The sequence below is a fragment of the Varanus komodoensis genome, unplaced genomic scaffold (genome assembly GCF_004798865.1).
Source record: "Varanus komodoensis strain SLA01 unplaced genomic scaffold, ASM479886v1 scaffold21, whole genome shotgun sequence".
Lineage (NCBI taxonomy): Eukaryota > Metazoa > Chordata > Lepidosauria > Squamata > Varanidae > Varanus > Varanus komodoensis.
The window spans coordinates 4606204-4632736 of NW_025335589.1; the positions used below are offsets into that span (position 1 = coordinate 4606204).

General features: G+C 41.0%; 1 protein-coding gene across 1 annotated transcript in view; it reads right to left on the reverse strand.

Annotated features, from left to right (window-relative positions):
* Positions 1-6056: 6056 nt before the first annotated feature.
* The window catches only part of RNF150 (ring finger protein 150), a 104312-nt gene continuing 83835 nt past the window's right edge, over positions 6057-26533 (reverse strand). Inside the window, exon 7 of the mRNA XM_044430817.1 lies at positions 6057-11009. Within this exon, the coding sequence (XP_044286752.1) occupies positions 10891-11009 (119 nt within the window). The 3' untranslated portion in view covers positions 6057-10890. The remainder of the gene's footprint in view (positions 11010-26533) is intronic.

A 26533-nucleotide genomic window follows, 5' to 3' on the forward strand; every position in this document is an offset into this window, starting at 1 on the left:
ATCCTAAAATGCATGATCCTATGAGGATTGAATCAGTTTGATTCTGACAGAAACATTCATGCTGGAATACTGAGACACTGACAGAACTTTTCACTGACCTAGCAGCTTGCTATGGGAAAGCTAAAATTTGCCTGCCCTACTTGAACAGGAAAGGTAACAAGCACATTGGATTAGAAAGATGGGGAAAAGGATAACTGCTTACTAAAGAACTGTATAGATTCAACTTAGGATGGAAGTAAGTGGAGATAAAATATGGTTGGAAGTAAACACAACTTGTGAAAGAGATACAGGAGCTATCTTGTTTGGGGAACTTAAGAAAATGTGCTTAAGATATAAAGGTAAGAGTAAATATATTACTTCCTTTCTGTGGGAAAGAATCATGTAAGGAGTCCAGATAAATCAGATAAATATGAGAGGCAAAATACAGGAACTTCAGAACCAAACTCTGGTTCTCACCAGGACATAACATTTGTCCTCGTGAGAGACCATAATACCTGCCTCATTGACTTTTCATCTCCCTTTTCCCCCCAGCTCAGAAATGACAATGGGTTCACTGATTAGCACCATTGGCTAGTCACTGGGAACTGATGGGACTCCCTTGCAGCTTTGGTCAGAATTGTTTGGGCTGCACCGTTGCTCTCCAGGTCACGCTGTTGCTCTTCCAGTGCCTACCTTTGGTCTCACTTACCTTTTAAGCACAGGGCTCTCTCTAGCTTTGTCTCTGGAATGTTAGAATGAGCTGCTTGTGATGGTCTTGGATTTGTTTCATTTCTTAGTGTTTGCTTAGTGTTTAAAAGTCTAAATAAACTTCTGCCTACATTTAAACTGAAGCCAGATTTCATTGCTTGGGCAGATTACTCATCATGTGGATAAACCTTCCCTTATATTACAGCAGGAGCATGGAACCTCAGTCCCAGCTTCCCGGGGCTGCCAGATGGCCCCACTCCTTCCTCATCCCTCTTATTTGGTGATTTCCTGACTTTTGTTGCCATTTCATACCCATCTTCAAAAGTTGAAATGCTTCTCCTAAAGTTTAGTTATTGGCAGCTTTTCTACATTGTGCCTACATTTGGAAAATTCAAGGGCTCCCCAAAGAGCCCTTCCTTTCCTGCATGTCCACCACCTAAGCTCTAGGTGGAGCTGAACTATGGTGAAATAGTGCAGTTTGCAAAGAGAAACAACATCCTTCTCCTGGTCTAAAATAAAACCCATTTTTCCCATTTAAACGAATGAATGAGCAAATAACCATCACGGCGGGAAGATGCTCTGAGAAAAACTGAAAAGCACCTGAAAGGTCATGTTGTTGTCTAAAGAGTCTACAAACAACTGTAAGGAATTATGAGGATCATCTGGAAAAGCTCTATGAGCTTTAATCCACAATGTGCTGATAGTGTGTGTTTGCTTGCTTGCTTGCTTTTTTGAGAAGAGTTACCTGAAATTGAACTTGTTCCTCAGGCTGAAAGAGGTTTCCTCCTCCAGTGGCACAAGGAAAACAATTCCAGTCTGCTTTAAGGACAAAGCTCCTTTTGAGTGTTACAGCTCTTTAAAAGTTTCTCTGTATATGCAGCCCTTCTATAGAAAGCCAACATGGGAGGAAGGAAGCAAAGCTCTGCTTGTGTGTCATTGCATTGCATGCAAAGACTCACAAAGGAGTCAGAGTGCTCCCGCTGCTTAGCTGCTCTTCTGTAGTGCTTCCCAGCTGGAAGTTCCTTCTTTGCTTTTCACTTCACTTTTCTTCTGCAGACTGAGCTCTGATTCCTCGGAATGGAACTCACACACTTCTGCCATGTGCAAAGTTTTAGTGCTGCATCTGGCATGAAATGAAGTGGGGACTCATTACCTGGGCCCCTGAACCTGAATTGCTGCAATCAGTAGTAGCTCTTAATGGTGCTCTTCATAGGCTATTTGTTTTTTTACATCAGTAATGCTACACTCATGCTGCTGTATACCGAACAGGCTTTTATGGGTTGTTTTGGTTAAGAAAATTAAAGCCAGGAGAGTCACACTGTTGTTTGTTCTTTGTTGAAAACAGCAGGCATTTTACAGTAGAAGTCTGGCAGGGTTATTTAATTCTCAAAATCTGTTCCTTCATTCTGGACTCAGCAGTTCCTCTTTTTGTATTTATTTATAGCCACTAATGCCATTCCCACTGGCTTCCAAATGTACTCCTCTTCAGATATTCGAGACCATTTCCCTCCCTTAAGATCTATAATATCAATGACAGCTGTGTTGTGTGTGCAGATCACATAGCAACTCAGCCCGGCTGTCTGCCAAAAGCATTGGTGCTGCCTCCTCCCATGGCTATATTTTAAATGAACGTTAAAAATAAAAGGCAACAAAGAGCAAAGAGGGAAGAAAGAGAAACTGGAGAAGCAACAGAAGGAACAGTGCATTTCTAAAAGGCGCATACCATTAAAAATGCACAGATCACTTGAGTTATCTTGGAACACTAACCCTCAGCTAGGGCAGGAGAAGCCTTTGCTGTGTTTCCATGGTCATTAGACAAGTCTAAGAGCTACACATGGGAGAGCTCCTCACATTGTTGACAGAAGACAGTGGGAACGTGTGTTGTTTCCTGCTTGAGTCACTAGCACACTTCTACATCACGTGCTTTTACCATAAGGCTGGGTCTAGTCACAAGACTCACTCCTGGCATGTTCCTAAACAAATGCAACCATTCTTGCTGACTTTTCATTTTATGCAGACTTGGTGGTCCCCTTGCACAATGAAAGGAAGAAGGGCAGGGAGTTGCTGGACTCTAATGACATCAAAGCCAGAGCAGAAATTTGCAATTATAAACTCCAAATCGCCTTTCTTGATACTTCTGTGCTGCTTTTTGAGGCAGGTTTGTAGTCTAATAATGTTAATGTGTCACTGTGATTGGCTCCAGTAGCCAGTCTGGGGGCAATTTTGACAACTGTTGTAAGCAAACTTCAGATTACAAGGTTGGATATTGAGGCTTGGTGTACTAGCAAAAAGCAATCCCTGAAGTTTCAAATCTTCCCTCTTTCAACTGTTGGCCTTCTCCTGTTCATTGGAACCAGTGGGACTTCTGGGACCCACCCCTACTGCATGACCCCATGAGATAGCAGATAGAGAGGTGGTGGGCTCTCCCACACTAGAGACATTCAGAAAGAAACCTGACAGCATTCTGAGCGTGTTGGTGCCCTGCACGAGCTGGGGGGTGGATCTGATGCCTTTCATGGCCCCTTCCAAGTCCACTACTCTGCTTCCACAGCCCAGAGTCTTTTGTGAGTCCTGTGTCCTGCTGGCACTGCTGCGAGCACTGGGGAGGGGAGATGCATGCCTTTTTTGCTCTCCATTCTAAAGGCCCTCTCAAAGGCCTTTCAGATAATTTAGCAGAGGCACGCAGCTGGTGACGGGGGGCTGCAGGAAGTGCTGGGTCTCCTCTCTCATTTCTCCACCCATTGCAACACCCCTTTATTTACCTCTACAAGCTAGGTCACGTAACCTCAAAAAGTAGGCATCACAGATCTTTCTGCTGCTGCAAGGCGCCAGAGCAGGATGTGAGCAGAGCCTAGATCCTATAGTTGCCCTCCTGAAGGTGTAGGGGTGTCTAAGGCTCTGGAAAGGGGAGCACAAGAAATCCTGATTCCTGAGATGCTTTCCAAGGACCACAGGACTGCTCTCTTAGTTTCATTTACATTTCATTGGCTCAATGGCTCTACTTTAAGTGTGCCTAAATCTATGGCTCCAGTGTTTAGATTCCAATGCATTTTGGAGAGGAAATTGCAAAAAATGGCACCAAAGCAATGTAGGAAACAGCAACAGCTTCAAGGAACAGCTGCTCAACTCTGCAGCATCCCCTACAGACTGGTAAGCCTTCCCTCAAGTTCTGCTAACTGCCCAGAGAGCTCTGCATATTCATAATCATCATCAAATGATTCTTATGGGAGGGGGAAAAGGTGAATCAAATAGTGAACCACATGAAAAGTGGGCCAAATGCACCCAGTTCAGTTCAGTTCAGTTCAGTTTTTTTTCTTCATTTGTTCAGAAACAATGTATATTCCTTTGCAGCAGTTAGCTGGGCAGCTAGCTGGGACCCTAAAAACAATGAGACCTTGTTTCCAGCATGTTCTAACATATTCTGATACATTTCTTAAGAAGAATGTATGACACAAATTTGATCATGTTTTTATTAAAAAAAATCCCCTTGCAATAAAATTCCTTAGAATTCACAACCCTTTAACTTTTACAGTTGCAATATTTTACTAATACAGAATAACACAGTATCACATATTTACATTATAATCCTCTATATAACAAAAATAGCCATGTTATACTACTAGGAGTAATGTTTCTCCAATATCCATCTTAGCTTCTCAGTTTTTCCACGCTTCAGCTGAGTCACGGTTGAAGCTATAACACACAGATAGGACACAATAAAGCCAAGAAGGGGAAGAAAGAAAGGAAAAAACCCAACCTAACCCAACCCAATGTGTGTGCCAACTGATTTCTGACATATCCCTTTGTAGATTATAATTGTCTAATTCCCACATTTTCCAAGTGGTATAAAGTGCATTGGAAGGGAGGGTGGGGGAGATGCAAAAAGGATGCAGAATAAGGAAACAGCGAGTGTACTAGCAACTGAAACACATTTGCGATACTTCACTGAGTGTGTAGAGAAACACATTCTTCACAAATTACGGCAGCATTGCGTAGGCTTACAATTCACAGCCAGCAAAAAGCTATATATGTTTAAAATGCCTATGCAAATATGAGTGGGTATTCTTGATGGTTTCCCTCTCTCCTCTACAAGCTATTTTGCTAATCAAGGTGATATTTGGAGGATGAACAGGCTGTAGGAGCACTTCTGTTACAAACAGATGGTTTCTGCTGTTCAAACAGAAATAAGATTGCTTCCGAGAACGACTCAGAGATACATACCTTTGGGAGGAGCCCTACTCAGAAAATTACGCCGTTGCTAACGGTAAGAAATAACAACTTTACCTGCAGCCTTCTCATTTAGCGCCATCAATGTATGTGGCACTTTACAAAAGCAGACCGGTCCCTGTTCTGAGGAACTATGACCGGCCCCTTGTACCTGCACATGCACCGAATATCCCAACATGTATTCCGGCTTCCTCTCACATTTGGAATGCCAGTAACAATCTGCTTCAGTTTATTATGCTTGCCTTTCCCCAGTCACAGCAAGAGGAAGCGATAGCTGCATTATTATTCTTCGCATAGCACAGTGTGGATATCCACTCAACCGAGCATCAATTCCTTGCATCTTAAAAAAACTAATACAATTTCCTTTAAAAAAATTAAATAGCTGCTTGACAGACAGAAAGGAAGTGGCTATGTGACATCAGAGAAAGCCCACAAATTGGCAGTGTGCATGGCCAACTTGAGCTGCATACAGCAAGAACTAGTTTTTCCACAGCACAGGGAAGACTGTATGACTGAGTGCAACACAGTAAATGTACTTTCCAAGAAGACTCATCATTCCGAAGACACTCTAAGTTCCGCAAAGGGATAATGAACATTTTTTTTTTTGGTTTGGTAGAACAGTAAACAGTTTTGTAAGCATGTCTTGTGTAAACACACGTTTTGTCTTCTTCTCGATTTTATTTCTATAGCACTGGTACTTGCTGGCATGGTATATGGTCTGCTACATGATACAGCAGGAGAAAATGTTGGAGTGATTTTAAACCAAATCAATTTGGCTTTCTTCATGAACCTCTTATCAAATGGATGGTTTTGTTATTTAAAAACTACTTTAAATAAAAATAAATATTTTCAGGAAATGGATGGAATGTATTGTTTCACAAGTACAAAATCATTTTAAAATGTTCACTAGGTATAAGGAATATCTTGCTATAAAAATAACAGCCCTTCCCACCCACCCCCTTTACATTTCATTCTATTTATAAAATGCTTTATAGCCTCATCAAGTTGCTTACCATGAAAACAGGAAGTAAAGATGATACTATGTACATGTTAAAAAACACTTGGATATTTCACATCTGTAATAACCATATACATACATTCATGGCAAAAGAAGTGTGTCATTTGATGCCTTTTAAAAGAAACAGGCGAGATATAAAAATAAGAAAATGTGTATGAGGTGTAGTCTTCTTTTTTTCCCTTTCTTCCATGCATTCATTTCTGCATGATGTTTCTACCAGAAAGTAAACATTTTGAAAATAAATGATTATCTGTGGTTGAATAGACTGTTATAATAGACTGTTTTGTATCCTTTACTATTCTCTATGCATTTTCCATTTCATTGTTTTGTAACCACAAGTGCATCCCATTCCCACCTCCCAGTTACTAAAGGACCAGTATTTCTACTGGTGATTGCATTTCCACTTACTGAAGCAATAAGCCACCAAAAAAACAAAAACAAAAACCTGGAATCAGAAGACTGAAAGTCTTACAGCAGAGGGCGTTCATCTACCTTACTCTATAATCATTTCCAAACACCATATGGTATGCCTAGACCTTACAGACTAAAAATTCTTGCATTCTTATAGTAGCAGCAGTATCAATTAGTTCAAGCAACAGTTTGTCAAAGCAAAGGGTCTAAACTGACTTGCATCAACTGCTCACACAAAAAACACCTTTCTGAAGTTAAGATTTTTCTAAATAGTTCATTGCTTCTATACCCTGCCTCTTGCTGATAACAAGACCCATCTGTTATCAGCAGAAATGCTGCTATAAAGCTTTTTTGGCTGTAGTCATGCACATGTATATGTGGGAATCAGCCCCTATGGCATACATTGGGCTTTCCCGGTCAGTAAACACATGTAGGACGGGGTGGCACACTCATTCAGTGCAGCCACTGGCAACGCTGAGCATTCGTCATTGTGTACACACATTACATTCTTTGACCTGCCCATTCCTTTAGTCTCTCTTGACTGATGCCCAGTTGCCAGCAAGAAGCATAATCAGAAGCAGGGCTTTCCCTCCAACTGCCTCAGAATAGCCCAAGGAGCCCACACTACTTTTCGGGGGTGTGGAAAAAGGCACACTCTGGATGTCTGATGCCAGCGGACACTGCTTCTGATGGTGGTTTCTGCTGATGTCATGGTAGAAACACTTGAGGCAGAGTTTTGGTGTTAAGGTTTGATACCTTTCAGAGCTCCGTAAAAATTGGTAAACACTTCCTTTTGTTCACTACCTTTATGTTATTCACATGTATAACAGGATCACTCTCCCTGTGCCTACACCACTAGCCATGGCCCTGTGGCAACACTAAGGAAAGCATATGAGCATTACTGCAAGGTCATACTTGAAATACGGCCTGTTCTGAATACTGGTGGAGATGTTAGATGTTTGATCTCTGTGTGAGAACAGAATAGGCACCCGGAGCTTGTGTCTATTCTGAGTTTGGTACCTTTGATCAAATGGATGAATGTTATATGACTATAAGGGAAAGGTGTCACACAAAAATCTTTATATAACAACATGGCTCTTAAAAGGCATTTTACTGCCTAAAGCTAAGGAAAACATAGAACCAGAGATGTAGAACTCCTTTTAATCTGAAGGTGGAAGTTTATGTCAGAGAAGCTCTTGGTGGAAACAAAAGCAGGACCAAACACCAAAAATTCTAGTATGTTTAAATTTGAAGATTACTGCCATAGCTAAGCCTGGGGGTGGGTGGGGGAACGACTCCAACCTTTCAGAATAAACTGCCCAGAAGCCAGGAAAATACTCAATGTTTGCTGGATTCTGGGAATAGACTGAGGCCAGGGGAAGAGAGCATATTTATCTGGGGAACTTGGAGCCTGAACTGGAACCCCAGGTAGGCCAGATCTGGTTCCCAGGCCGAAGGTTCAACACCTCTGGGGCAGGTGGACACACACTTCTTAACTATTTTGGTAGAGTTATGTTGGCACAAACTATTTAGCTTTACAGGTGCCAATCAGGCTGGGACCAAGTGTTGTCTCCATTATATCAAATCTATTTCTGACATGTCACGGAAATAACATATTGAAATTGAAGTTCAGCTGGCCCAGAGTCTCTAGTCCAAACATAGCCAAAACTGAATACCAGAGCAGAGATGGCTCATTTTTCTTTAAGATTCCTGCAACTCTTATGATTCAGTAGATTTTCACAGTTTATTTTGTCTGGTAGCATTGTGACATAACATGTTACATGCTGCACAATCACTACAGAGACCCTAATATGAACACTTGGCCCTCCCTAATCTTCCTCAAACAGCAGTGTCCTAACACATTTATTTTGGTTTACTTTAAATTCAAATAGGATTATATCGAAGTATTTGCAGCCTTTTTTAAGGTTCTCATCTCATTAATCTTCAGGCAGATGGGGCAGCCTGACATTGCAAAGTGCTGTTCAACTTTAAGTGCCACTAAAAGAAACGTTGCTTATGGAGACTGTGTTGAATCAAGACAGCAGCTTCATTGTTTACAGCAATTCTTCCAGGTGGTTCAGATGCTTCAACTTCCTTCTCCCCATGGCCCATTGCAAAGCCACTGCCTGCTTTGATGGGACCCTGGGCAAGGCACAGAGAGTTGAACAGCTGTGGCCAGTGCACCGTACTCAGTGCTGGGTGGCATGCTGTGAAAGACAGCCAGGCCACGAAGTACCAGGCAATGTATACTGGAGCCCAGAAGCATTCTGGGTTAATACAGATGGTGCAGCTACTTCACTGGTGCTTCTCTACTAAGTGCTTGGCCAAAAGAAAGAAAAAAACATGAAAGGAACGATACCCTGGCACCTTCTGCCACATGCTTGGCACTGGTGCCAGGCTTCTGTTTGCATATGTTCAAGTTTACCTTCCTATTTTGTAAACTGTGTAGCAGTGAATCTGTGGGTAGCTACTAACTGGAAGAAATCAAAACATAAGGGGGGAATAGAGGAAATGCAAAAGATTGTGAGCACACGGCTCATTTATGTAGAGCCAAACAACAGGCTAGTGCTCTATCTGAACCAATTCTTACAGTACTGGTATAACACAGGAGAGAATAATTTGTTTCTATTTAAGTTATAGAACGACCTACTGTGTAAATCTATTTTCCTGCTGTAATGTAAATCACTGTTCTTATTGTCAGGAGCAATGGTGTCCCTTTCACAACAGTAAGTTGACCCCCCACTTAATACTGAATATTTTGACGGAAATATAAATTCTTCCCCCCTTGCATAAATGACACATCCCCCTAATGCTACAACATAGTACAAGATCCCACTTGGATTCCAGCAGATAATGGCACTCTTTCCAGTATTTATCATTCAAGAAAGAACACACATCTGTCAGCAAATTCAATTTTGCATGCTTCAGTTTTCTTTTAGAATTCAAAACTAAGAGCCTTTTCTTCTTTTCACTTACTGAAGAGCCACAGCCAAAGTAGTCCAAAGCCAGAGAACAAGTGGTAACTTTAGTCTCCATGTTTCTGGGAACATGAACAAAACTCACCACTTTTAAGAGTGTATTTTCACACATGCCAGTAAAAGCATCTTTAAGTCCCTCTTCCACTATTTGTGCACACTTCTGAACCACTGTAGATCTGAATGTGCAAAAGCCTAGTTTTTATTTGATTGAGGGTGCTGCGGGGAAGTATCTCAATTTTTAGGTACTTTTACTGTCACCTGTGAACAAAAGTCCTTGACCTGAATTAGATTATTGGTCCTTCTTTGAGAATTGTATGAATACAATGAAAGGCTGTGGGGCATTTGTCTGTATTCTTTTCCATACTGTCCAAAGGGGAACTTGGGAACCTTGAAAAGGAAAGATTGTCACTTATGAAGAGGGGAAATGCGAGTGAACTAGAGTGACAAAAAACCCCTTATTCTCAAGATATACTTTGTGTAGTAAACGTGATCAGTCCATTAGGAGCAAAACCATCAATCCCCATTCTTTCCACTTTGGCTCATTTCTACTTCTTTTTCCCCAGGAACATTCCTCAGTGTTCTGATGGATAGAAGGACTTCAAGAAAACTACCAGGAGTTATCTTTTAAAAAAATGGACCTAATTTCAAATTAATAATGGGGAAGGCATTAAGGTACAAGAAGTCTGCAGTTGCAGAACATATAGCAAAAGACTGCACAAACAGCTGACCTTTAATCCCATAGTTACTGATATCACTTTTAAATGCACTCACTTGCTCTCCAATGTGCAAGTCATGAAGCTTTGACTGGGAACCAACACTGTTAAGTTAAAAGTCACCAGCCTCAGTCAATCCAGCACCCCCTCTCCGATGTGGGAGACCTTGGAAAGAAAGGTCTCTAAGCTCCATTAAGACTTCAAGGAAAGGAAGCTTCAGGCCAAGACACATTTCTGAAGCATCATTTCTTTCTGGAGCCAAACTGCCTTCATGAAGCAGAACTGGGTACTCATAAATCCTGGAAAATCATCATAGCATTCAGATTTCTAGGTTGAACTATGGAAAAAGGTGGGGGCATTGAGAGGAAGCAAAACAGTGTCCATCCATCATGAGCTATAAATAATCACTTTGGGCTATATGTGTTTTTCTGCTTAAAAAAAGTACTGAAGAAAGGTAGAAAACACTCATTTCAGTTCTAGAGTTCTGAGCAACCAAAGAAGGCATATCACTCTTCTGGTGCTTGCGTTAGAAACAGTACTTTTTCACCTTCCAATGCCAATGAAATGAACACATGTAGCTGATGATGAAGCTGCATCCAGGCAGACACGTCATTGCTATTGCTTTTCATTACCATCCCAGAATGGAGAGTGTACTGGAGTTCACAAAATGTTCTGAACACGTGTATGAGTATGTGTGTGTGTGCACATGTATATGCATGTGCACACAACTGGGTCCAAATCTTACAGAGCTGATTCCATTTCTTCTCCTCTCTGCTATTGCCCTTGAGTTTAGTGGGAGGGTCTTTTGCTTTGCTGCAGCTTTTCTCCTCCTCCTCCTCGTCCTCCTCTTCCCCCTTCAGGACTTCACCTCTTCACAATCTTGGTCAGTGGAAAGCTCCACATCAGAGAGTCCAACCTCCATCGCCATAATCAATGAAATATCTGAATCACTGCTGACTGCTGGTTCCTGCTCACCTGAAAGAGGGAAACAACATGGAAGTAAATCTCCCACAGTTCTATTAAGTTACCTCCATGTTCTAGAGATGTTGCCTTGCATTGAATGAGACCATTGATCCATCTGGCCCAATCCCATCTACTCCAGGAGCAGGCAAAAGTTAGATCAGGGTCTATTGTTAAAATTTTGGTTGTTCTTTAGTAGATCACCAAAGACTTCAGACTTTCAATTATTTAACAATAGCTACACAGTATTTCCTTAAGTTAGAGTGATGAAATTAAGATATCTTTTGAGAAAATAAGAGTAGATTTGTGTGTGTGAAAGGATTTATTGTCCAAGCTCTAGTCCAAATACCTGGCTGGGAATGTGCTCAGGAGCTCTGTGCTAGGGTTTGTCTTCCTGAGCCAATGTTTTGCACCTGGCTCTAGCTGGTGAACTTCACAGTCCTAGTGGAAAAACTAGGACTCTGCAAGCCTGCCTACACCTGGTCATTGCTGACTGAGAGCTACTCTCAAAGCCCAAGAAGGTGAAGTTGTCTGGCCTTGTTTTTAACCAGAGATACCTTGGTTTGAACTTGGGACATTCTACAAGCAAAACATGTCTAATACCAGTGAGTTACAGATACCTCTTGATTTGTGTGTATCTGACTCTAGTACTTCTGTGTCTGTTCCTCCAAACCTTTCTCTGTGCCAACATATATAGCTGATAAAGAAAAACCCTGGATGGTCATGAGCTAGTAAGTACCTCTCATCCTTAGTTCACCTGTAGCTTCTCAGAACATTCCTCAAAAAGCTGATGACCTCCAGATGTTTTGGATGATAACTCCTATCAGCCCTGACCACTGCCTATGCTGGCTGATAGGAGTTGTTGTCAAACACATCTAGAGGTATAAAGTTGTGAAAACTGCCTCAGATGGTGAGAGAATACAAAACAGGTCCTCACTGAAAACAAAAAGGTTACATATTGTTTCCCACACAGAAGTGGCTTTTGTGAGCAAATTTTGTTAATGTGGGAAGCATCTGGCTTTCTGATACCTTATTCTTGGCCTTCTGGATGCCTAGTTCTCACTGTAATGTTGCCCAGATGGCTTTTGTAGAAAAAAATAGTATGTTTTATTTAAGTAGCAATAGATGAAATTATTTTCATATTGACAGAGGAAGCCTCTCTGCATATCTTCAGAGACTTAAGCTTTTGGATCAAACAACACTTGCAGATGTGCACATTTATTCATTTCTGACCATTCTTTTTTTTGGGGGGGGGATAATTTAAATTTTGCAAATGAAAACACAAACCAGAGAATTAACCTTGACTTCAAAGTAAAACAAAAAATGTTCTAAGACTAAAACTCTACTGAATAAATTCAATAAAACCAATACCAAGTTTTCAGATTGTACTGAACACTCTAATTCAGCTTAACTGTCCTTGTTTGAGATTGCAAAACAATTATTCCTTTAAAGCTACTTGAAGTCTCTTCAGTTTCCTATAGCTTTGTTCTGCAGTGAAAGTCTTTGTGGAATAAATACTTCTTTAATGTAATAATCACAACACCAATTATAGACCACACTGGCTAAATCATTTAAAAATCTGTTTCATAGGTATAGGCATTCTGAAAGTATCTCCTTTGTACTGTCACAAAGCACCTAAGTCTTTATGCAATGAGCAGCAGTACAGGTCGTTTCAGGCATTTTTCTCTGTGTCTGGCATTCCCACCACTCCAAGAAAAACATGCAAAATAAGATGGCAAATCTATTTTTATCAGAATCCATCTGTAAATGGAAGTATGCTGATAAAAAAACCAGGGATGGTACCCTGCATCCCAAATCTCTCTCTCTAGTGGGGAACATAGAAACAGAGTGGGTCAGAAGGGGTATCCTGGGCCATCTAGTCTGACCCCCAGCTCCAGCCGGCTCCGCTCACGACATGCCCACCATGTGAACCTAAGAGACTAAATAAATTTCCATTAATGAGAATCCACCCTTGATATATTAAAGTAACCTTCCCTAATCTGGTGTCCTCCAGATGGGTTGGAACAATTCATATGATTTCCAGTCAGAATGCTGGCAACTGCAATCTAACACGTCTGGAGGGCACCAGGTTGGGGAAGACTGTAGTAAAGTGTTATGGCTGTTCAAATGAACTCACACATTAGCAAAGCTCTGAGGATGCAAAGTGCTTAAAAACAGAAGAAAAGAAGAGATGATTTTGGCTTTTTTGCTTCTGTATATTACATTCTACAAAGCTGAAGCTATGATATAGCTACTCTTAAACAGATGGGGAACTCTGAAGACATATTTGACATTAAGAAATTTAAAAAAGAAACAAAACACGGTTGTTCTCTTAAGCAGAAATGATACTGCTGAGTGGCATTTGCTCTTTCATAAACACCAAGAAGCTATTCTACTTGCCTCGCACAGATGCTCCAAATACACTGAGCAACAAATAAATAAATAGGCAGAGAATAGCTCTCTTATGATGTATCATTAGAGAGCGTGACATTTTGTTCAGTCCACATTATAAAGAGAACAGTCCTGATTGGCATCTTGTGAACTAATGTGCAGACTGGAATGCATTCTGATTTAACCTACATTTTAAATGTTAATCTACATTTTAGATGTACTAAAACAAAAATAGATGTACACCTTGCACTAAAACACATAATAAGAGTCATATGTTATGCTGTAAGGTATGTAGTAAGCATATTTCAACAAGCATAACATATATATGAATTTTTATGCAGATTTTCCTCCCAATAAATGTAGTTTAATGCAAAAAGAGGATGGAAGTGAACTTGGACTGGAAACAGGTCAATCCATCTCTACTCAGGAGAGCTCTCAGTGACATGGAAGAGAGGGAGGCACGGGCAATATGGCAATACTTACATTGCTGAAGAGCTGTTTGTGGGCAACTGCAAAGTGCCTTTTACAAATACCGGACCAGCTGAATTACCAAAGAAACATGTACAAAGCAATCTGAAAAATGGGAAACCATGGACTGGTGACCCTGATTATACCTTAGTTTTGACTCAGCTTGGAAGGAGTGAAATAATTTGGCTGAAGGCTACTTTCATTATGAAGAACTTCTAGATTTAACTTTTAATTCAGAAAAGTTGGATGTTCACTATGCTGATGAGAAGCAGCTTTATTTGGATGGTTACTGTCCATGTACAGTAGAGTAGTTTCAAAGCATGACTTATATCAAGGAACAAAGCAATCTTTTTCAAAGCTTAGCAAAGAGGAAGGGAAATCCAACAGAAGATAAAGACTGAAGTCCAGTGAAGCAACTACTATGCCTATCAAGTGCACTTTAGAAAACTGGACCAATTCACTTCAAAAGGGCATCCTGCCAACATAGTTTAAACATAGTCAAGCATGCACAGTAAAAGACCAGGAGATAAAGCTGCACAGGGCTATGAGCTGAACATGATTAAAGACTAATTGGCTCTTCCACTCCCCGTTGTGTTTCCATTGAGCTGTTATCCAGACAGTAGCTTTGATAGGTGCTTTGAAAACTCATTAAAGGATTTTCCAATCCATCATTCAAGACAGGTCAGTGATCGACAGAGGCTCTTAACAACTAATCTCTAAGGAACTAGCTCAGAGGAGCTGGCACATCAAGAAAGGAAAAGAGATAGAATGTTACAAGAACATGGCCCACCAGGGGAAAAAAATAATCAAGTGTGATGAAAACTTCCGGCTTTGTTCCTGCTGTCTCTTAGGGAGGTTGTGGATTTGGCAAAGATTCAAAGATCTGTGGAAAGACGCAAATGCAGATGAGATGGTAGTGAGGGTGGGAAGCAGGTGCTTCTTACCATGTGGGAGAAGAGTGTTTCTTGTGTGGGCATTACCTGGGAGTCTACTCATCCATGCTCACTGTTTCTTCATAATATCTGATGAAGAAACACTCTCAGGTCCCTGACAACAGTTACTCAAAATTTCCTTTTGTACAGCTGCTAAAAGGACATGCCATCGACCATGCTGACTTGTAGCCATTGTTAAAGACAAATGAGTGAAGACTGTGTGCAAAACAAGATGTGCAGTAACTAAGAACTCTGTCATGATTATCCCCATATTACCAAAAACAAAACAAGACCAGACCAGACCAAGCTTCTCAAAAGGAAAATGTACAGGTTGCAAGTCCGAGTGCAGGAAGAGTGGACAGAGTCCATTTCATACCTTCCTTTCCAATCACTTTCCAGTTCAAAATAACCAATATGCTTTTTAAGCAAAGGGGTGAAAAATAGCCATGTGAATAATTATAAACTCAAGAATTACTGGAGGGGAAAGAGTCAAGCAGTCTCTTTCTACTCACTCTTTCTTTCTTCAAACCCACAGTCTGCCTTTTTATTTCTATTTTATTTGTAGAGGAAAGAAGAATGAAATTCTAGGAATTTGTGAGCAAGTGTCAATGACAAGAATTTCAAGCATGGCTCGTAGAAAGTAAACGAAATGAGCAAGAAATAGAGATTTTTGTATTTTCCTCTCAAACTGAAACCTTCAGAGATTTTTTTCTTGAGGCATAGCAGCAAAAGCAATAAAGATTCTTAAAGAACTTTGAAGATGAAGGACACAATCCTATGGCCTATTCACATGACCAGGGAGGCCACAGGATTCTTTGAAGATCTAGTTCCAGCTTCTTGGAGCAGAGACTCTATGCCCCTGCCCCTTGCAACCTACATGGAAAGAACCCTGCTGGCTCTCTCCCACCCTCCTACCCCACCCCACTGCAACTGGATCTCGGGGGGAGGGGGGGAAGACAGTTGATGAAGGGTAGGAGGGGATGCTGGGGCTCCGTTCCTTCCCTTCTCCTCCCCAGCACTCAGTCTACATGGATGAAAACAGCAGTCTAAAGAAACACAGCCTCGTGTTGAATACTTTTAAAGCTTCGAAGTTAGGAGGCTTATGAGCATCTGCTGCGGGGGTGAGCGGACTGTGCCCTAAGACACTTACTTTGGCATAAGCTTAGCTAAATACATTGGTAATGGCAGGTGGCAGAAAAATGGCCAAAACAACTTTAAATGTTCACAATGGCTGCTTGCCATTGTTGCACTATTCATAAGTTTGGCCTTGTGCCACGCCAACTAGGGTGTTCTTTCAAAGCTTCTGCAAATATCTTTTACTTAATATTGAATTATGTTATATTTAAAATGACTTTTGGTTCCATCTAAGTAATTACAATACATTCAAATAATAATCACATCACCAAAATTGTAAGCACTTTTAAAGTTTCTTCAATTGAGAGAGAAGAGAGAGAGTGTGTCTGCGCACGTGCATGTTCAGAAAAAGAAAGCAAAGGAATGGGAAACTCTTTATATCTCTCACACTGAAAACACATTATTGTATGGAAAGAGAAACCTCCATGGAAATATTTTGAGGGCAGGATGAATATAACAAGAAAAATGAATGAAGAGACAAGGAACTTCCTTGAAAAATATGAAGCACATATGGCTTGAAACCACCCTGAAAGATAAAGTGACAGGTATGTGGTTAGTCCTCAAATAAAGCAGCAGAGACATGAGTTCAAAGTCCCCCTGAGCCTTCAAGGTCATTGGGCGATCTTGTGCCAATCACTGCCTCTCAGCTTAACCTACCTCACAGGATTGTTGTAGGGGTAAGCTAACCAGGACGTTTTATGGCAGCTTCCCTCAGCCAGACTCCTCCTAACTGTGCTGAACAGTCTAATGTGAATTGTAGCTTGAAACATCTGGAGAGCACCAAACAGAGAAAAGCTGTTCTGTTGTATAAAGCTAAATAAGCAGATAAGGGGATCTAATCATAAAGTGACAAATATTTGGAAAGGAGAGGTTGGATAAAAAACATACCTTCAAGGAGGTATCTAAATCATCTAAACAGAGTGTTCTAAAAGGATGAAAATTCAGTTCAGATTTGGTCATTAGTCAATAGATGGTTCTGGAAATGTTCTAGAGGGAACCATGTGGGAAAGGATGCACAGACAAGAAAAAGGGGCCATTCATATTCCAAGGCCTGAGACATCAGAATGACAGACTGAGAAAAGCAAACTCTTAAGAGATTATATAACTCTTAAGAGTGCCTCAGTTATTTCTTAAAAGTCAGTGCCCAGGATAAGTTCTTGATTCTCCTCAGTGTCTTATATCTCCATGCTAGGATAGTATTTCCTCTTAAAGCAATTGAGTTACACTGCTGAAGAAATGATGCCGTCTAATGGATACTACAAGGGGCTACCACGGTTCGTTCTTGGCAAGGCCAAGGGCTCATCTCCCTGAAATATTGCTAAGATGCCATTTGCTTATATTCAGTGGAATCTGATAGTCACTCTTGGTTCCTGTTACGTGACAAATCCTTCCCTTCTTTTGTTCTGCTTTTTATGTTTATATTTACTGAAAAAATTAGTAAATTTGTTACAACTGCTACCAAAGGAACCCTGGAATACTCTTGTGGAGCTCTTTTCCTTTACATTTGTAGAGCATGCTTTTCCAGGGACCATGTGGTTCAGTGGCTGACTATTCCTCCTTTCCACCACTTGTTTCAAGCAGTGAGAGACCACTCCTTTTATTAGCCAGGAGGGGCAAGGATTGAGCATGGATGTGGTCACATGAACCAGTCCAAGCACCTTGTCAACATCCATAGTGTCATTATTATTAATGAATAATAAAATAATCCTCAAACTGTACTAGCTGGAACTCATCCAAAGCCTTTGGTAGAATGGAGTTGGTTAGAAAAGGTAAAAGTCACTAAGCACAGATGGATGCAAAAGCAGTGAAGCGATTCATTTTCCTGAAACATTACCAGAGACGTGCAGTCGCATATCACACTGAGTGATCTTGGACTGGTCGTTCCCCAAACAATTCATGGTTTGCTTGACAAGCACCATGGGTTGTTCACATGCTCCCTCCTCCTCGGTCCTCCTGTGGGCATTCCAGGGGACTCCTCGGCAAAACTAATTTGACTCCTCCCTACATTTGTGAGCTGTTTTCAGCTTGCCACGACTGTTTTGACATGTTTAACTTTTTTTTTTTTGGAGATCACAAAAGCCTCTTGACATTCAGCTTTCACAATCTTCTCTTTGACAGCCACTCACAGACCCTTCAAAATGCCCAAGCAGCTCACTGTAAGTGTTGCCACTGGATGGGAATTTTTTTTGTTCCTTTTAAAAAATGTTTGCACAACAGCAGAGAGGTGCAGTTCTACAAGAGCAGCAACTGGAAGCCTCAGGGTCAAGGTCCTGGGATGTATTGGCTGCTCAATGCACTCTCTCTTCCCTTTGGTTTCTCTTGACAGTTGTCAAAAAACAAGCCGCCACAGGAAACCCAAGCTGTGGATGACCTTTGTTGCTGAAGGGGGATTTATACCCACTTTGTGGTAAAATCCTCCTGGTTTGTTTGCACTACACTGTTCTAAGGGTGACCGGTTAGAACAACCGCTTTCCCAGTTGTTCCTGAGACTCTAAGTTCTAAGGAACATGGAAGAGTGTGACCCACCCACTTTTAAAAGGAATTGGCATTTTGATAGCTAGGTGGGAAACATGACAAGTGCCTATGTCCCTGTGAAGAAACCATGCAGGGCCTTGCCCCACCCAGTCCACTTACCAAAAACCCCTTTAAAAGGAACTGGAATTTTAACAACTGGCTTTCAAAACTGACTGCTCCTTTCACAAATGGGTAGTTTATGCTTTTCCAATGCTTTTGAGTTCCTAGAGTCTCAGGAACACTTGGAAAAGTGAGCTCAGCCTTAGGACAGTCTAATGGAACAACCTCCTCAACCCCAAGAGCAAGAAAGCAAACACCCATAGGGTCTTGCTACAAAGGTGACATCAGTGACTAAAATATTACTAAGTGGAAAGGTCTAGTTGATCCAATGGAAATACTTCCTTGCTTCTGCTGTGTCTCTTCTCTGACCTAAACAGTAACACAAGTCTTTACCAACACAAATGAAGCTGCACAATATACAACAGTGGGAGCGACCAATGGATATGGCAGAGGCTGCAAAGCATGTACCGTGAATGAGGCAAACCAGCAACAATGTGCTGCTGTAATGTGATAGTTCTGCCTGTGGTTTTAGATTCTTGTATATTATCCTTCCTGGAGCAAGATGGCCACCGCAAAGAAGCAGGTTTCAGAATTAACTCTGATTCTGATTGTATTTTACAGTGTACAACTGCTGAATACCTTTCATCACAAGCATTCCAAGGCTCCTGAGACAAGTAAATAATGCACAGCCATAGGTAGATCCTGGAGAATTTATTCCTTGCCTCATAAGAGAAAATGAATTATTTTCAAAACAATTTTTCCTCATTCTTAAGATATTCAGAGCAGCATATGCTTCTCTGGGCAAAGTGCCAGGGACTATCAAACTTACCTCAGTGGAAACCTCTAGTGCACCCGAAAGGTAATGTATTGAATTTTAAAGGCTCGGATGAAAGATATTGAATTGTTGTAATTGTAACAACAGTGTGAATGTAACAGGGATTATAGGCCATGATGTTAAGATTTTTTTTAAAAAAGACAGGCTTATGCATTATCAAGTATAATGATTAATATTAATCATAAGAATTATAACACAAAAAGAGGCTGTTTTTGAAAGACAATATAATATAAGAGAAGAATTTTAAAAAGGAGAAAGACGGGACTGATTCTTCAAGAACAACGTCTCCTAACCTGGTGACTTCTTGGTATATTTGACCACAAGTCCTACTAACCCAACCAGCATGGCAAATGACTTTTCATTTGTTGAAAAAGATGGGCAAGACTATTTCTGGCTAAAGGTATTACAATCAGGGAGAGCAAGGTGAAAATAATAACTAACAGTATAGAACCAGGAGAAGAGCCACATATTCTGTCAAAAGCCTGAAGCTTCCCAAAGGACTGAAGAGGGAAAAAGCAAAGGAGATGCTGTTGTCTATGGGCTGTCAAGAAAAATCTTTGCAGTATGGTTTGACACATCCTTGCTCCACATCACCATTGGCCCAACTAGACATGATACTATAGTGTGGGTGTTTTACAAGAATGACCAGGTACAGTGCCCTCTCTCCAATCCACATTGGTACCCTGCCAGATGGTGTGGAGGTGGAATCTGACTCTTTGCTGCCCTGCTGCAGCCCTAGTTAAGCTTGGGAGGTCAGCATCTTCTCTCCACAACAAAAGGAAGCCTTTCACTGGCACTGCAGGGGGACCAATCTGCATTCACTCCTCCTACGAGTTCTCTCTGAAAAATACATTCATACAATTGTTTATTCCATGAACAGCAGCACAGCTGGTGCAGGGATCAAGGTAGCAAGGACAAGGCAGGAGGAATGGTATACACAGGAGCTGAAGCAGGCCTCCTTTGCTTTGAAGCACCTGTGGCGTGTTGCCTCCCCTCTCAGCTGTGGTTCCTTTCACCATTGCTGGAAGTAGCTAGAATGTGAATATTACCACTTTCTTCAGTCAATGACCTATTTACATGCAGTGCCAATGCATGAGTTATTTAGCCCATACATTAATGGGCCTGTTGGCTGAAGGACAAGCAATCTGGAGTCTTGAATCTGAACACAACAACAAACAATGGATTAAAACTCTGGTCACTGATTCCTTAGTAACCAAAAGTTCCAATTAAACAACCCAGTAATAGGGCATTCCTTCGTATTCCTGTTGTCAGTACAGGCAAAGAGTGTCCCCTGTGCACTGGAGTCCACAGACAGCCCTGAGAAGGCAAGTTTCCTCTTCAGTTAGCGGCAGGGGCAACCCCTTGGAGGATGCAAATTTATACAGATGGGATCACATTTTGCTTCTAAAAACTTAATACTGTAAAATGCTGTACCTGTGCTGCACACTGCCACATTTAGCATGATTAAAAATCAATTATTTACACAAATAAAAACCTCCATGTTGCTGGTGCCAAATGGATTACTAGAAATGTAAAGGGGCATCTATCCTGCTTAAGCGACAGAAATACTTGTTTTTTTTCACCACAGCTTTTCTCATTGGCCTTCCCTTTAAATCTGTTTTCCATATGGAAATGTTTTTAATGAAGTGAACAGCTGGGGACAGCAGGAGTCAAAAACTCTAAAGCAGGATTTCATCAGGCTTATGCTCTTCAAAAACCAAATAACAAATCACCTATATTGCAGCTTTAAGGTCCTTTAGCCTTAATCAAAACCTGATCAACAAAACCCTTAACTGGGAGTACTTGGACTTAAATTTCTTTTGCTAACTGACTCCCAGTCAATAATCTCACCTAGACTGTTGTAGGCTGGGTTGGCTTCCTGAGAGAGATCAACACTAACATACTTATAGTTTTGCTGTGATCATTGAAATTTATTCAGTAATGACACTAGCAGAAATAGAAAGTGAATGGACTCCTGGGGTGATATTTTAGAAGGGCAATGACCTATGCTGAACTCTGAGTAATATAAAATAGATGATAAACTCTGGCAGGTAGTGACTAAAATGCTTGCTGAAACTAAAGCACCATGTATCATGTAGCATTTCTAATAAGCAACTTTGCAAGGATTTGTGAGGAGTGATAAAGCATCAACACACAAGGGAATTAAGCACTTGTACAAAGAAAAGAGATTAAGTCCAATTTACTTATTTATTTAAATTGCCCCAGACAATGATTTAAAACTTTCAGGGAACTAACCGCTATACAGGCTAACAGCTCCTCTGCTGTAATGGAAATGGGGGCCTTGGGGAAGAAGGCATTATTCGAGGAAAGGGAAATGGTAACATGAAAGACAAGCAAATAGCTTTGCATGCCAGGTATGTGCCTCCTTGAGGTAGGGGGTCTATGTAGTGGGAATTTCAATCATAAGACACATAGATAGCTAGACTTACGTAAATTGGTACAGCATGGTAAACTGTCTGCTGGTGTAAAGGCTGTGGATACCATGTGCTGTCCTGACAATTTGAAAGTTGATGGTATTCGTTCCAGACAGTATTCATTTGAGAGTTCTTAAAGGACTTGAATATGAAATTGCTGATCTTATAACAAAAATGTATACCATAGCCCTAAGATCAGCTTCTGTACCAGAGGACTAGAAAACAGCAAATATAACACCACTTAAAAAAAAGGATTAGGGGTGAATTTGAGGAAATACAGGTTAATTTAATGTCTGTTCTGGATAATTTGGTTGAGGATCAATATGGCGTAAGCAAAGTCCTATCTCACTAACTTATTAGAGTTGAGTGTTTCTGGAAACACACGGACGGGGTGATCTTGTAGATGTCATTTACATGGACTTCCAGTAGCTTTTGACAAAGTCCCTCGGCAAAGACTCCTGAGCAAAATCAGCAGTCGTGGAATAAGGAGGGGTCCTCTTATGGCTCAGTAATTGGCTAAAGAAGAGAAAGCAGAGGGTCTTTTCAAACTGTGAAAACGGAGATCAAAATGTCAAATGGGGTTCAGTTTAAGAAAATGTGAAGTGATTTGTATTGGAGCAAAAACTAAGTTCACATATATACTATTGGATCTGAGCTAGTGGCGATTGACCAAGAAAGAGATCTTGGAGCTATGGTGTCAATCCCATGTTTAGCTGCAATGAAAAAGGTACTCTTCATGTTATAATGAAGGCATAGGTATAGTTAGGAAAAGAAAATTTCTAATATCATGCTTTCCTTAAACCCATTTCTAGTGTAAGCATACTTGGAATACTGCATACACTTTTGCACATCACACCGAAAAAAGGATATTGTAGCACTGGAAAACATGTAGAAAAGGGAATTAAAGTGATCAAGAGGCTGCAGCAACTTCCCTGGGAGGAAAGGTTACAACAACAGGGATTACTTAGCTCAGAAAAAAGATAAGAAAGAAGATACCTGAATTGAGGTGTACAGAATTACACATGGCATGGAGAAAGTGATTAGGGAGATATTGTTCTCCATCTCTCATAATACCAGACATCAGGGTCATCCTATGAACATGGTGGGACATTCAGGAGAAATAAAAGAAGTACATCTTCACACAATGTGTCATTAACTATGGAATTCACTTTCACAAGATGTAGTGATGAGCACCAATTTGGATGACTTGCATAGGGGACTGAATAAATTAATGCAGGATAAAGTTATCAATGGCTACTCGTCCAGATGGCTATATGCTACCCTAATTATCAGAGGCAACTGTTGTATATTACCTAATTATCACAGGCAGTACACACCAGTTGCTGCAGATTTGGGCAGGAAAGGGCTGTTGCTCTCATATCTTACTTGAGGGATTCCAATGGCCGCTAGTTAACCACTGTGTGAACAGAATGCAGAGTAAATGCCCCTTTGATCTGACCTGCTGTGGCTCTCCTTGTGTTCTTATTATCTTTAAGTGAAAGAACAATACCCATTCTTTTCAAAATGCTTCTTTACAGGATACTTGAATTAACAGGCATAGCAAAATTTTCTCCTTTAATTAAACATTCTGCAATATGCTGCCTTCAGGTTTCTGCTATAGAGAGCACAGGTGGTATATTCCACTTTTTCCAAAAGATATTTGCAAATGTTGGATCTTCCTCAGCCAGAATATGAAGCTGTCCATAAAAATATAGCATGCTTTTCTAAAATAAAAATGTGAATTTCCCAACAAACTGAAGCTTTCTTTGTCACAACTTTTGTTATCCTCTGGCTTTAGAGATGGTCACTTATACCTGATACTGAAATAGCTGCTCAATACCCAGGTAAGAGAGACTAAAACATTCTTTTTCAGATGAAATGAAGATACAGAAGAGCTTACATCAATGACGGTAGTGGCATGCAGTGACATACTTGTACTTCTGAACAATTTGGGGTCTGACACAGCTTCTTCAGCTTGTTTTTAGGTTCTTTCCTTCCATTGTCTCACATGACTTAAGGACTGACACAACAGGATGAAGACCATCTTTGTTTTAATGTGTGTGCAATCTGTGGCCATCCAGATGTTTTGGCCCACAGTTTCTGTGATTGCTTACATGACTGGCTATGCTAGTTAACACTGACAGCAGTTGTAAGCCAACACTCCTGGAAAGCTACAAATTGCTCATCACTGGTCCAATGGGCAGACAAATCAACTAATGATGTAACCCATGTACTGTCAAAGGGCAATTTCAATGAAACAGTTTAAATTTTAACTGTGATTTGAGGGCATGGTTGCTTGTTTCTCTTTTTAGGACATGGTGGTTCTCCCTTGTTACTGAAATAAGAAATGAAACACGTTGCAGGTGGCATTTTCTTCTTACCACCAGCAAGTGGCAGCTTTCAATTATTATGCTGTTAAGAAACAACCTGCTACTTGACAAGCCCAACAAAAACAGTTGTTAAATGATTTTTTTTCTGCCAAGCTAATGAATATTTGAAAGAGGATTTTTCAATATGTTGCAACTTCATCTTTTCTACAGATTGGTACAGTAAGTTCAAGCTGTTTGCCCTGGTCACTCTGTGTGAGTCATTCAATCTGTCAACTTCCTATTTCCAAAATTACAAAAGAATATATTTAGTTCCTTTCTGAAAAAAGAAAACAGAAAATTCTGACTTTGAAGAGATATAATATGTAGCAGGAAACCCAAAGCAGATGAATAACGGAGGGTATTTGCAAGTTAATTTTGACTATGTGGGCCCCCTTCCAGACAGTATCAAGGGCTGAACAAATCCCAGCTGATGAGAGTGGGCATGCAGCTGCTCACATAAGGAGTCCGAACGCAAGCTCTAATGATTGCAGATGCCAGTGCCTGTGAGGCAAACACTGTAGCAGGACTGCTAGCACTTAATAGTACCATCAGCATGCACCGCTTATCTGGCTCTCTCTGGGCATGAACCACTGATATTTTATTTCCCCAAAATATGTGTCTCTAGGACATCATTCATCTTAACTAGTATCCAAAATCACCAGGGTTCTTCCCCCCGCCCCCAATCTATCTTGCAGACAATGACTGAGGATCAACTGCAGGGCAGAATTTTACCATGCCTTATCAACTCTTGTACAGGGATTGTGCATGCACTTTTGTACAGAAGTACAATATGTACAACTGATTACATTTTGAAGAAATATCTAGAAGGAATATTTACTGAGCAATGATTTGAAACTCCTTCAGCATTACTGATAATACCCCTATTTGCATGTAAGGCTAAACCTTGCCCTTTGTACCTCTCCTGCCCAGCATGGTCACGGGGAAACTGGACATTTCTGTTTCCCTTTTAGAGTTCTTATAGTTTAGCTATACCACCCTAAATTATGCTTAGTGAAAAGAGGTCAGATCAGTGCCTCGGATGTCAAACTATGAAGTCAGTTTGTTTTCACTTACCATAGTTATATTAACCACTTTTGTCTGGACAAAATGGCAAGCTGTGGTTTAATTAAAGGGGGAAAAGGAAGCAAAATGCTATCCTCCTAGATACAGCTTGTTGGAGTAAGTCTTATTTATTTATACTTATTTAATTTATACATACATAATAGGACATACATTTATACCCTGTCCTATTGCTTCAAGCGCTCAGGATGGCTTACAAGATATACAGTATATCACAGAAGTGAGTACACCCCTCACATTTTGTAAATATTTTATTACATCTTTTCATGTGACAACCCTGAAGAAATGACACTTTACTACAATGTAGTGAGTATACAGCTTGTATAACAGTGTAAATTTGCTGTCTCTTCAAAATGACAACACATAGCCATTAATGTCTCAACTGCTGTCAAGAAAAGTGAGTACACCCCTAAGTGAAACTGTCCAAATTGGGCCCAAAGTGTCAAAATTTTGTGTGGCCACCATTATTTCCAGCACTGCCCTAACCCTCTTGGGCATGGAGTTCACCCGAGCTTCACAGGTTGCCACTGGAGTCCTCTTCCACTCCTCCATGATGACATCACGGAGCTGATGGATGTTGGGCTCCTCCACCTTCCATTTCAGGATGCCCTTCGATAGGGTTTAGATCTGGAGACATGCTTGGTCAGTCCATCACCTTTACCCTCAGCTTCTTTAGCAAGGCAGTGGTTGTCTTGGAGGTGTGTTTGGGGTCATTATCATGTTGGAATTACTGCCCTGCAGCCCAGTCTCTGAAGGGAGGGGATCATGCTCTGCTTCAGTATGTCACAGTACATGTTGGCATTCATGGTACCCTCAATGAACTGTAGCGCCCCTGTGCCGACAGCACTCATGCAGCCCCAGACCATGACACTCCCACGACCATGCTTGACTGTAGGCAAGACACACTTGTCTTTGTACTCCTCACCTGGTTGTCGCCACACATGCTTGACACCATCTGAACCAAGTAAGTTTATCTTGGTCTCATCAGACCACAGGACATGGTTCCACTAATCCACGTCCTTAGTCTGCTTGTCTTCAGCAAACTGTTTGCAAGCTTTCTTGTGCATCACCTTTAGAAGAGGCTTCCTTCTGGGACAACAGCCCTGCAGACCAATTTGATGCAGTGCGCGGCATATGGTATGAGCACTGACAGGCTGATCCACCACCCCTTCAACCTCTGCAGCAATGCTGGCAGCACTCATACGTCTATTTCCCAAAGCCAGCCTCTGGATATGACGCTCAGCACCTGCACTCAACTTCTTTGGTCAACCATGGCGAGGCCTGTTCTGAGTGGAACCTGTCCTGTTAAACTGCTGTATGG